Source organism: Gracilinanus agilis, chromosome 2, assembly GCF_016433145.1.
Source record: "Gracilinanus agilis isolate LMUSP501 chromosome 2, AgileGrace, whole genome shotgun sequence".
Taxonomy (NCBI): domain Eukaryota; kingdom Metazoa; phylum Chordata; class Mammalia; order Didelphimorphia; family Didelphidae; genus Gracilinanus; species Gracilinanus agilis.
Window position 1 is genome coordinate 532,503,877 of NC_058131.1, and position 12,747 is coordinate 532,516,623.

At 33.5% G+C, this 12,747-nt stretch overlaps 1 protein-coding gene across 1 annotated transcript in view; it reads right to left on the bottom strand.

Annotated features, from left to right (window-relative positions):
- SPRED1 (sprouty related EVH1 domain containing 1) overlaps positions 1–12,747 on the bottom strand; it is a 138,720-nt gene that overhangs the window by 18,679 nt on the left and 107,294 nt on the right. Inside the window, exons 3-4 of the mRNA XM_044665139.1 lie at positions 3,004–3,172; positions 1,726–1,775 (exon numbers count right to left, since the gene is read on the bottom strand). Coding sequence (XP_044521074.1) covers positions 1,726–1,775; positions 3,004–3,172 — 219 coding nt within the window. The remainder of the gene's footprint in view (positions 1–1,725; positions 1,776–3,003; positions 3,173–12,747) is intronic.

Genomic DNA, 12,747 nt, shown 5'->3' on the forward strand with positions numbered 1-12,747 from the left:
TTTTAGTTGAAAATTAAAGATAAGCTTTTGCACATGGAAGCCAGATAAAGTATGGGTAATCTATTGCATTTCCCCACCAATACCTCTATCATAGTTGGTTACTACAGAGAGACAATTAACTGGGTCCAAAATTTATAAAGATGAAAGTGAGCTTGATTGTATAAGGGGAACATTGTGAAGCATTTTCAATGACTCCCCCCTTCCCACACCAAGATTTTCTAAAAAAAAAAAAAAAAAAAAAAAAAAGGTATTGTAAAAGAGCATTTAATATCCTTTTTGGTGATGTTATACAGCCAACAAATGATAAAACACCAGAATCTCTTCAACTTAAAAAAAGAATATTCTTTTATTTGCTTATCATGTTTAATTTGCTAAATAATCTAGGTTAGAGTAATCATGTGAGGAGGAAGCTTTACTGTTTGTACATCCCTTTGGAATAAAGGAATAGGGAAATTTGATTATAGTATCTAATAGATATAATGCAAGCTTCTATTATAAAGAAGTGTTAGGAAGAAAGGGGGTGCTGATTGCTGGATGACATGTTAAGATTTCTGTTAAGGTAAAAAAAATAAGCTTGTTTTAAATTATGATCAGTGAAACCAAATAAAGATACATAAAGCAAGAAGCAAATATCTTTAGGCAGTACCAAATGAATGTTAAAAGAAAAGTTTTTTCACTTTTTAAAATAAAAAGATAGCAACTGATTAATTTCTACTATATTTGAAAAACAGTTTCAAAGGTGTTTTCCCCCTACTGAAATGAGGGTCTTTAAATCCTTCTTAGCAGATCCCTTGGGATATGGGGAATGAAAAATGAGAAAAAGAGGCAATTAAAAGTGCCCAAGAGAATTAAAAGTTGTTCCTCCACTTAAGTCTTCTGTTTTAAGTCTCTGATCTGAGTTTTAGTTACTTCATCTGGGGAAAAAAGGAGTTATGAGGAAAGGATTTTGAAATTAGAAATGTGTTTGAAAACAGTATCAGCTAGTCTTATCTATGTTGCTTCCCTGACATTGTCTACTTTCCTTTCCAATTCTTCTCTAACTTAAGAGTTCCAGCAAAAAAATCATGAATATAGACCAAAAACAATGTTCTCTTTCAACTGATTATTACGGAAACTTATGAATGCTTCTGTTAAATTTTTTTGGTTTCAAAGAATTATCTGCAACTGGTAACACATAAAGTATATAAACTATTGGAAAACAGTATTTAAATAAAATGTATCCATATATCTGCTGGCTTCATAGCTACAAAGAAGTCAGAGGAGGTCTCCTTCACTTTTTTTTTTTATTTTAAACCCTTAACTTCTGTGTATTGTCTTATAGGTGGAAGAGTGGTAAGGGTAGGCAACGGGGGTCAAGTGACTTGCCCAGGGTCACACAGCTGGGAAGTGTCTGAGGCCGGATTTGAACCTAGGACCTCCAGTCTCTAGGCCTGGCTCTCAATCCACTGAGCTACCCAGCTGCCCCTCTCCTTCACTTTTAATTTCAACATCTGATGGAGCATATGGGACAGTCTCACTTAGGCAAAATACATACATTTACAAAATTAAACACATTTTTAAAATTATGCCTTTTTTTCTATAAACCATTTTTAATTTCTACTTTTTGGCTATAACTTATTAAATTTTAAGATGATTTAAAATCATCAACACAATTAACAAATAGAAATCCTCCCAAAATTCAGCTATCATTTACTTAGAGCATATAAAGTGTGAGAGAATACTTACTGGGAAACTATCTTCAGGTGCTTCAACTTCATTCTGGGATGTAAGAGAGTCTAAGGAACAAAATAATCAAGGAATTAGGCTTACTTGAGAGAGAAACACAGAGAGTGAGTGTGTGTGTGTACACATATATGTGATATAATTGACTCCTGTGTCATCTCGAAACTGTTGGAAATTATGGATAATTGTATGGCGTAGGCACCAGGGACATAGGTTTAACTCCAGACAAAAATCAATGAGAAAAGATCAATAATTTTCCTTCTGTGGCAGATAGTTGTTGCAACTCATGGCTAAGTGATTTCTGAATTGGATAAATTAAAATCTTTAGACTACTGAGAGCATAGGGATTAAATATGCTTAATAAAAATAAGTAATATGATAGAACATTCTTCTGGCTCAGAAATCAGATGTGTATGTAAAATCTATCTTGCATTATATAACTTGAGGTTCATACATATAGATATGACCATATTTACTGCTAAATATAGTCAGTAGAAACAATGTAATAAATATATTAAAATAAAAATACAGAGAGATTAGTCGATAATTTATTAATGATATTATAGTGAGAAGTTGGTGGGGAAAAATGAGGTGTGCCTGAAGTGATATTAATTTGCTTAATTTATTTTCTGGCCCATAAGATTGTTTATAAATTTGTATTTCTATGAGTGAATCTACTACTCTTCAGATTATGTACCTATCTTTATAATGTGCAATGAATGCAGGTTGTTACAACCTACTAGTCAAACTTATTTTTTTTTAATAATTAGATATATCTAAGAATTAAATAGCATGCTATGTTGACCTGCCTTCTTTCTGAAAACAATGTTTTTAATGGGACTCATTTTTCTTGGATAAACACAGACCAGCTTTATGTGAAAGCTTTTCCCTTCACTCAGATTCTGTTTAAAAGCAAATGTTCTATATGTCACCTATGTCAAAGTAACCAATTAAAAAAAAGAAAATACTCCTTGCCATTTTAATGAACAATCTTTGTAGTCACAAGAAATGCCAGATAGATAGATAGATAGATAGATAGATAGATAGATAGATAGATAGATAGATAGATAGATAGATAGATGGATAGATAAATAAATAAATGTTGGTGCAAAACTTCAGTTAAGGACTGTAATAATTCTAAATTGACAGACAATACTGAAAAAGGACCTAGTTCCACTGAAAGCTTACTTATTTTAAGTACAAACTTTCAAGTCAATTTTTGATGGTCCATTGGAGATAATGGATAAATTAAGTGAGAAGGCAAACAGACATGAAACCTACCTTGAGAAATATCTTCTATAGCTCTTCGAATGCCTCTGTCAAAAGCTCTTGCATCAGCAGGACTTTGAAAAGTAAGGCCAAACTTCTTGTCATCAATCTTCCAGTGATGAAAGGTTGGTGTGACCTTGTTGTAAATGAGGTCCTTCTTTAGCATACATTCTAAAACCACCTGCCATGAATAAAAAACCCTAAGTTACTGTACTCATACTTTAAAGTTATTTGGTTAATTGAGTTCAAATTGGGATATGTGGGTGGTGCAGCCAACCACACTTTGTCAAATAACATAAAAAAATTCAAAACTACTTCATGTTCACAAAGTCTACACAAAATAAACCTAGAAATGAAGATAGGCTTAAGGATAAGTCATTTTGTTTAAAATATTATTCAAAAAGTATAGTGATATAGAAGTTAAAATATTTCCTTTAAAAAGTCATATACAGAGGCAGCTATGTGGTTCAGTGGACTGAGCACCAGGTCTGGAGATGAGAGGTCCTGGGCCTAGCTGTATGACCCTAGACAAGTTACTTAACCCTGATTGTCTAGTCATTACCATTCTTCTGCCTTAGAACCAATATGTACTAATTCCAAAACAAGGTAATGGTTAAAAAAAAAAGCCATGTACATTAAAATTTTTTTTAAATGAGCACTTTGAATTAGAGGTACTACAAAAGTACGTAAGGTTATTTTATAGCATCTTCATTTACTCTGAAAAATATATAGTTTTTGTGGCTAATATTTAAAAGCATCAATGCCAGGAAATGGAAAATTTAAGATTTTAATATACAAAATGGACCATCTTCCTAAAAAGACACATTTTAAATGAGTAGCTATTCCATTAATGGGCTTGTTTTTTGCTGTGGGAGTCAATGAAGATATTAATCTATTGGTGACGGAGGATTAGAAGTGAAGGGAGAAGAGTTATCAGGATATTCCTGATTCATTTATTTCTTCCAGACCAGAGCCTATAGGCAGCTGTCTAAGTTAGTTAGTTAGTTATATAGTTAGTTATTTAGTTAGTTATTTAGTTAGTTAGAGAGAGAGAGAGAGAGAGAGAGAGAGAGAGAGAGAGAGAGAGAGAGAGAGAGTGAGAGAGAGAGAGAGAGAGAGAGAGTTTTGANTGGCTAATATTTAAAAGCATCAATGCCAGGAAATGGAAAATTTAAGATTTTAATATACAAAATGGACCATCTTCCTAAAAAGACACATTTTAAATGAGTAGCTATTCCATTAATGGGCTTGTTTTTTGCTGTGGGAGTCAATGAAGATATTAATCTATTGGTGACGGAGGATTAGAAGTGAAGGGAGAAGAGTTATCAGGATATTCCTGATTCATTTATTTCTTCCAGACCAGAGCCTATAGGCAGCTGTCTAAGTTAGTTAGTTAGTTATTTAGTTAGTTATTTAGTTAGTTATTTAGTTAGTTAGTTAGAGAGAGAGAGAGAGAGAGAGAGAGAGAGAGAGAGAGAGAGAGAGAGAGAGAGAGAGAGAGAGAGAGAAGTCAATTGTCAAAGTAGGAGGGGCATTATCATGTAGGGGAAAGAGAAATGATACTTTGTAACCAGAAACTTGGATTATCTTTCATTATGATTATATAATAAACCTTCCTTGGAATTTCTACTATAGTTAATATTTATTAAAAGCATGCTTAATACAAATAAGTGTTTTGTAAAGAAGAATTCTAAATTAATACAGTTAATTTAATAAATTGATGGGTTAAAATTTCAATTTTTAATGTTATGTATGAATAGATCTATTTGACAACCATTAGATCCAAATAATAGGATTTTACTATTATTGAGTTTATTCTAATTGAATCCTGACAAAAGGCACCTAATATTAATAATATATGACAAGAGAACGTATCCGGCTACTCTTGTGAAGAATGAGATAAATGTATAGAAAATTATTTATTATGATTATAAATCACAATCCTTCTTTTTAAGTGTCATTTTTGCTTTGCTAAAAATGACATTAACATTTTAGGACTCAGTAGAAATATTCAAAGATATGAAAATGTTGTTCATGGGCATAGGTATAGGTTTGTCCTCAGAAGTGTGAACCATAGGAAACTGGTTTTATTTGTATTTTTCTAGTTATCTAATGATCTAGTAATCTGTGATGATGATGATGATGATGATGATGATGTGTGTGGAGGGGGGAGTATACAAAGAAGAGGAAGTAATTTAAATCTCAGAAATAAATGTCAAATTAATGAAAACTATGAAGTCATTTGGTTTCTAAAGTTTCAGATTATTGGGGCAGCTGGGTAGCTCAGTGGATTGAGAGTCAGGCTTAGAGATGGGAGGTCCTAGGTTCAAATCCAGCCTCAGACACTTCCCAGCTGTGTGACCCTTTGCCCACCCTTACCACTCTTCTACCTAGCCAATACACAGAAGTTAAGGGTTTAAAAAAAATTAATTAAAAAAAAAATAAAGTTTCAGAATATTTAAAAAATTATTAAATCAGGAAGCTGTTCAGAACCCCTCTTTCACTTACTCTCCATTCTAGCAAACAAGTTTATAAAGTAATTTTTTCAAATGTTTACTACCAAATAAATGAACTTAATATAACATATCAATTCAAATCCTCCTAAGGTATTTAGTTATAGTAATTTCCAGAAATCTACAATTCCCAATTAATATTCTTTTTAGAACTTTCTGACAAAATATATTAGTTTATGTTTTTCAAAAAAACTAACAATTTAGAGTTCCACCTAACAAGCCATGTTATTTGATGTGAAAAGATGTCAAACTAATTTTTTTTTTTAAATTTTAAACCCTTAACTTCTGTGTATTGACTTATAGGTGGAAGAGTGGTAAGGGTAGGCAATGGGGGTCAAGTGACTTGCCCAGGGTCACACAGCTGGGAAGTGTCTGAGGCTGGATTTGAACCTAGGACCTCCTGTCTCTAGGCCTGGCTCTCAATCCTCTGAGCTACCCCAGCTGCCCCCAAAATAATTTTTTAGTGTTCATGCAGATTTAGAAAACTAAAAACAACCCCTTACTTTGTTGAGGAAGTAGGATAAAATGCAGGATAAAACTAATTATTAGAAAAAGGATGTCATTTCTAAAGTTATAAAGAAGTACAAAAAAATTATTTCTTAAGACTTGTCTTTCTATAGCTGAGTATTAAGTGATCCTTTTAATTTCTATTTCCAATAGCATGAAAAGTGGAACAATATATGATTCAGTTACATTAAAAAATTGGAGATTTCTTTTCTGGTACCTAAGTAACATTTTAAATTTTTTCCGCCACTGTAGTTTTACCTTACCATACAACGTGCTTAAAATACTTAGGCAGTTGATAAATATTGGATGAATGAATGAAAATTTATTTCAGGCTTATAACATTTATATGCTTTGGCCCTTTTGTTATTTCAATGTATTTAAAAAAAGTGACTTCTAAAATTAATTTTTTATTTTTAGGTTCCGAAATTTGCTACATGACTAAAGATGTTTACATAGTTAACTATATCCAAATATCAAAGGCTTCAAGTTTTATCTACTTATTTTTTAATTAATAACATGGAAATTTATTACTGTTTTTGCACTAGTAGTTTTATGGGCAAAACAAATAATCCAGAATTGAATTTTGTCTCAATGTAGTTATCAGGATGAGGCAAGGAACCAAACAGACACAGACAAAGACACAGAGACACACAAATGCATGTGTGCACACAAACACATGACAGCAATGCATATTGTACTGTCATAATTATAAACAAGAAAAGACTTAAGAGTATAGATGATAGAAGTAATTTCTAATATTAATATTTAATCATGATCATGGGCATACCCATAACATTTTATAGTCTATACTACACAATGTTATATATTCCCACAGTTACTACAATTACTATTTCCAATGCAAATGCTTAATAAATACTTGTTTACTGAATGGCTTGCCAACTATTTGTGCTTCTCCATCAAACAGTACTCAGAGTTTGAAAACAAAGCAAGTAGAAGAATTCTTCGAAAGGTTTACTCTTATCCATGTGAGATCCACAACAATTTATGGATAATGGTGTATTTTGTGTAAATGGAAAGGCAGATAAGCTGGACATATATAGCAAGAGAATGGTATAACAAAGGTATAGTCCAAGAAAAACAATGATACCCACAAAATATTAAAAATTTTTGGATGAAGCACTCCAGCTCTGTTGTACAGATCTTCTACTGAGGATATAAACTGTAGTCATGAATTATATAAAATGAGAATGCAGAGAGAGGCAAGTTGTAATGCACATAGGTGAAGAACCCACAATGATGAAATTTTAAAATTTAAAGTAAAAGTACTTATACCTTATTAAAGTAGAGCATAAAAGATTTTAGAGCTGAAAGAGAACTTATGAGAGCATGTGAGCCAACTGTCTCATTTTATATATGGGAGCAAGTACGTGGGATCATACAATATCTTTATATAATTTAGGCAGATCTAGGACTAAAATCTGCACTTCCCACTGCACCATGCTGATTTTTATGGCAATAATAGTAGCACCTAATTTCTACATAGATGAGTGTAATGTTGTAAAATGAATGGCTGACGTTTTTAAAAGAAGGGCTTTACAATTTTTGCCAAAATGACTATAATCAATGAAGCCAATACTGCCAGGTGAATAATCTACTAAGTTTAAGAATTCAGGGATGTTAGCTGAGAAATAAACTTGTAAGGCAACAGAGTGCCATTTATTAATTACTGATCTAATAAAAGTATTTAATTTACCTGACCCTCCTTTGGAGTTCTTAATAGAGTGAGTAATTCACTTATAAGAAAATATCTGAAACAAGAAGAAATGAACAAGTTTGTCTTGTTAAAAGTATGTGCCCCTTGCCAGAGGCCACAACATAGTTTTTTAAATGTTTAATTTATGATTATTATATTTGAAATATAGTCCAAGCTGATTAGTGAGAAATACTAATAGTTCTTCCTGAGTTAGGAACTCCTCAAAACGTGTAAACATTTAAGGTCACTAAGCTATGTAATATTTAGGGTTCTTTGACACTTAATGACCAGAAATGGTGAAACAAACATAAAAATAGTGTTGATGGTTTCACTCTCCTTTCTATTTCACAGACAGGCATTTTACCTTGGCTTTAGAAAATGGTTAAACTTTGATATTTCAGAAAGTAATCATTATATATAGTTTTAATTTGTAAAAATGATCTTTATATTTTAAATTTTTCCAAGAGAACAAATATCTATCTATCTATCTATCTATCTATCTATCTATCAGAACACACAGAGGATTATATATGAAACTGTAACTATCCATATGCATAGTCTGGTTTTTTAAAAATATGATGAATTTTTCTCTAAACATGAGATTATAAAATGTCAGGAAACAAATATTAAAAATTGTATCACTATGTAATCTAAAAAAATAAAACATTTAAATTTTAAAAAGCATATGAAAATCCCACACATTACTTTCAAAACAGTTCCTATCTGTACTTCCACCTGAGCTTTTGTTTACAGGTTTGTTTTGAATAAAACCAAATTACATGAAATTTATATGAATCTGAAAACATAAACATAAAATCCATCAAATGCCAAAATATTTGAACCAGACATGAAAACTTTAAGATAAAAAGAAATCTGTACTTTAATTTTCTACTATATTATAACATATTGAAAAGATCAACCCATGAAGAAACAATTAAATACATTTTGTTTAATTATTATATTTTTTCTTTTATACCATATATTGTTATCTGACAGCATATGCAACATCATGTACCACTTTCTTTCTCTTCTTACCAACTTGTTTCAATAGGAAACTGAGTTTCATCATTTGCTTTCTAGGTCCAAAACTAGTCATTGTCCTTAATCTGAAATAGCTTCTTTTTAGTGCCACTTTCAAATATATTATTGTGGTCATTATGAATAGAGTTCTCCTAGATCAATTAATAAACACTGGTATCAATAATAGCAACAACATAACATCCCACATCTATCACTGAACCTTAATTTGGCCATCAAGCATCTAATCAAAGAGTATGAATAATAATTGTTCCTTTCAATGACTATACAGGGTAAAACTACTTGTCTAACATTTTTGGACATTAGTTTAAAATTACGGTCTAGGAGTCTTATAATTAAAAGCAGCACAATTAACTAAACACCACCTCTTCCTCATTCAAAAGCACTCAAAAACTGTTTATGGAGTCAGTATCAAGAAAGACATTTTATTTTCATCTGTTTACAAAGAGCAGTAAACTTGACCAGGTGAGAGTTAAATGTAATTGCTGTAGAGTAGACCAGCTGGAGCTGGCTCTAGGAAGGTGACTATAAGAATAGAGGAGGAAGTGTGTAATTATGTCAAGGGTATTTGGCAAAAAGGTTTTGCATTCTGACAGATCTGAACAAGCTGGCCAAGACAGCCCAGGAGACTATAAATCTTAATTCTTTCCTAGTTGAAATCAATATTTTTATGGGGGAGGAGGGCTGTGGTGGTGGTGAAAGGTAGAAAAAATAAATTTTTGTTCACTGAAAAACAAAACATACAATGTCAAGAGAGTTAGAGTAAAGGCTGGGGTAGACCCCCTGTGGAGGATTTATAGGAGGATTGAAATAAAGTGGCACAGCAGAAAATATGAATGAATTGTAATTTGTGTCCATATCAATACGATCCTAGACCCACCTAAGCTTCCATCTTAATGTTCTTTAGCATTTCTTCCAATTCTGAAAATCTATGGAATTATCCGATTTTCTTTCTTCTCAAACACTGCTATGGGGGTGGGGGACAGAAAAAGGAAAGAACTGGAAGGAAGGATTCAAGGAAAGAAAATAATTAGAGAGGAAAAGGAAGGAAATATTAAAGAGAAAGAGGGAGAAGGTAGATATTCAAGGAGTGCTTCAGAAAAGTTGGTATATACTTTGGGGTTTGGAGGTTTCAGAGATACCTAGGAAAATTGTACAAAATGGGGCTCAGTGCAGTGAGTAGAAGCAGAACAATATGCACAATAACAAGAAACACAGGAAAAACAAATAACGGTTTAAGAATTCTGATCAATGCAAATGACAAATTTCACCTCTTGCCAGAGGAGTAACAAACTTAAGGTGTGGAATAAGACATTCACTTTTGGACTTAGCCTCTGCTCAATAAACTCCAAAGATTCCCAGCTGTCCCCAGGAACAAATACAAAAGCATCTTTTTGGCATTCAAGTCATAACCTAGACCCACCTCCTACCTTTCCAATCTTCTTACACTTTACTCCATAACTTCAAAATCCAATGACACTGGCCTCTAAGACTACTCCAAAGACAAGACTCCATTTCTCAGCTCTCTGCATTTTCTCTGGCCACCCCCACACTTGGAACACTCTCCCTCCTCACCTCAATTCCCTCTGCTGGCCTCTTTAATTCCCAATTAAAATTGTTAGGGTCCAAAATGGGTGGCCTCCAGAGGAACACACAAGACAATGCAATCAAAGCAGGAGAAAGCTTTATTGCCAGTACGCACTGGGGAAACTCAGCAAAGAGAGTCCCGAGGGGGCATTCAGAATAAGGAATATATATATGTTTCTGGGATATAGGTGCCTTTGTCTTAGGGTTAGCTAATAGCTAGACAGAGGGAGTAGGGATGCTTCCAGGTGTCACAGGATATGATTCTTAATCTTCAAGGCTGTTCTGTCTAGGAATCTTCAAGGCTGTTTCATCTAGGGGCCCTGGGGCTTCCAGCCAGGAGTTGTCCCTGGGACTGTGAGTCAGAGAGATAATCTGCCCTGCTCGAGTCGGGCATGACGTTATCCAAAAAATCCCCTGCTTAATTGCTAAGTTTAGCTTTTTGGCTATAATATTCTTATAAGCTATAAGCTATAATATTTCTATAAGCTTTTTTGGCTATAACAAAATCCCACCTCCTCCAGGGAGTCCTCCCAACTGTTCTTAGTTTCAGTGCCTTCCCTCTAGTAATTATCCAATTAGCCTGCACACAGCTTCTCCTTTATTCATTTCTTTGCATGTTCTGTCCCCATTAGACCATAACATCTTTGAGGACAAGAACTATCTTTTGCCTTTTTCTGTAACCCCAGTGCTTAGCACAATGCATGACTCATAGCAGGTACTTAGTAAAGGTTTATTGAGTGACTGAATTGTCTAGTTACATGAGAGATATCCAACTTAAGTTTGCAAAAATTTCCCTCCAGAACCTTGGGGTGTGGAGGAGCTATAATAGTTTTATGATAGGTATAGAAGAGCTATAATTTTCATCAGTGTAGGGAATACTGATACACAAATGAAATCAGAGAAACTTTGTAAGTATTTTAGTATTCTATGACATGATGAGTTTTGAATTCTGGACAATCAACTTAAAAAAACAAGACTTTTAAAAATGTTTTTCCCATCAACCAGGCATTTTGTTTATTACAAATTTGGACACAAAATGTCAATATTCTATTTTTCTTATGTACATTTTGGGACACATGCTTTATTTTTATATATGCTCCACTGTCCTCATTTATGATGAATAATTATTTAGTACTGACTCCTTCCTCCCCCCTCTCCCACTCAATTGTATGGCAATTCCAAATTCATTTAATAAATGATCATTTATTAGGTCAATATGCAGAGCAGTCTTTGTGCTAGGGGGTTTGGGAAGGTGCAAAATTCAGGTAAGACAAGTTTCTTGTCCTCCAGTTTAAGTCAGTAAAAGGGAAGAAAAAACACAGCTAATTATGTTACATGATAACTACATTTTAAAAAACTGTAAAACAAAGTGCTATGTGGCACAAAATCAAGAACCTGGACATATATCCAGAATAATTTGAGCTGCCAAAATAAACGGCAAAATGGCAAAATCACCAAAAAACTACATTATTGAGTTCTGCAAAGTTAAAAAATCCTTTCACTGGAACACAACCCCGAGAGGTAGATATTAACTTGGAGAAAACATGGAACTACTAAAGAATAGTTAGAAAAAACATGTCTTTAAATCAGGAAAGAGATAAGTGTTGAGTTTCAGCCGCCACAGTCAAGCAACCTAAAAACCACACCAAGCCAAGGGCTCTGGGACTCTGGGAACTGTGTCTCTGGAGAATACACCACGGAAGATGATTCTCCAAAGAGTGTCAGAAGTTGGGGGTCTTTTATACCCTCTGGAGAACTTGGTATAGCAAACGAACATGCATAAAGAGGCTGCAGCCAGCAGCTGGGGTATCATGGAACAGTCAACTACAATGAATACAAAAGGAAAGGGTCAACCCAAGAACTAGGCTTCTGGAGAGAGGACTCTAATACAATGGGAGAAGCTATTGTTTATGTCTACTAGTCCCACCCAAATTGGGGTTGCCAAACACTTCAAAGTCTATTGTTCAGTCTAAAACAGGTGTGACTGGGACTTTCTGAATGTGACTTCTCAGGGGATAGGGGCAAACTTGAAATTTGCAGAAAATCCAATGAGACAGACTAAAGGAACATTATTAACTCCATTTTATAGATGTCAAAATTGAAGCACAGAGAGGTTAAATGATCTACTCATGGTTAGACAATTATTAATAAGTTGTAACCAAGAATGAAATTCAGTTTTCCTGATTCCAAACTTCAATGATCAGTCCAATATATGTGATACTGAAAAGCCCATCATTTTTTACTGAGCTACAGGAATAAACTTCTAATTTAAAGTTTATTTAGTCATCTGCTTTCAAATATTTTAAAAGCAATCTTAGCTACAGTCTTCTCTGTTCATAGCAAATAAGAAAGCAAATTAGAGAGACCTCCTCTAAGTCAATAACACGAATAGCAGTG